Here is a 377-nt window from a genome sequence, read left to right as displayed (position 1 = left end):
ATCATCTTCTTCCCTCGACTATCTTCCATCGCCTCTCTTCTTCCTCCGACCTCTCTCTCCCAGAAAATTCCTCCTTTTCCATCTCTCCTTTCCTCCCTCCGCTTCCCTCCTCCCTCCTGCCATCCTTCGGGCGCTTCCTTCTCCCTCCTGCCATCCTTCGGGCTCTTCCTCCTCCCTCCTGCCATCCTTCGGGCGCTTCCTTCTCCCTCCTGCCATCCTTCGGGCGCTTCCTCCTCCTCCCTCAGACGTAGCTCTCCTGCCGAGAGGAGTAGGTGAGAAAGGAATCCAGAAGACGCGGCTCCACCAACTCTGCGGCGTCCATGTCACGCAGTTCGTCTGATCCTAAGGAAGAAGCCATCTTCCTCAGCGCTGCCTGC

At 58.6% G+C, this 377-nt stretch overlaps 1 protein-coding gene across 1 annotated transcript in view; it reads right to left on the bottom strand.

The window, feature by feature from the left end:
• The window catches only part of LOC119585308 (protein inscuteable homolog), a gene marked incomplete in the record, with an annotated part of 10463 nt that overhangs the window by 853 nt on the left and 9233 nt on the right, over positions 1 to 377 (bottom strand). The window contains 1 exon segment of the mRNA XM_037933983.1: positions 36 to 373. Coding sequence (XP_037789911.1) covers positions 242 to 373 — 132 coding nt within the window.

Source organism: Penaeus monodon, chromosome 19, assembly GCF_015228065.2.
Source record: "Penaeus monodon isolate SGIC_2016 chromosome 19, NSTDA_Pmon_1, whole genome shotgun sequence".
Taxonomy (NCBI): Eukaryota; Metazoa; Arthropoda; class Malacostraca; order Decapoda; family Penaeidae; genus Penaeus; species Penaeus monodon.
The sequence above is the reverse complement of the archived record's forward strand: the minus strand, read 5'-3'. Positions and strand labels throughout refer to the sequence as shown.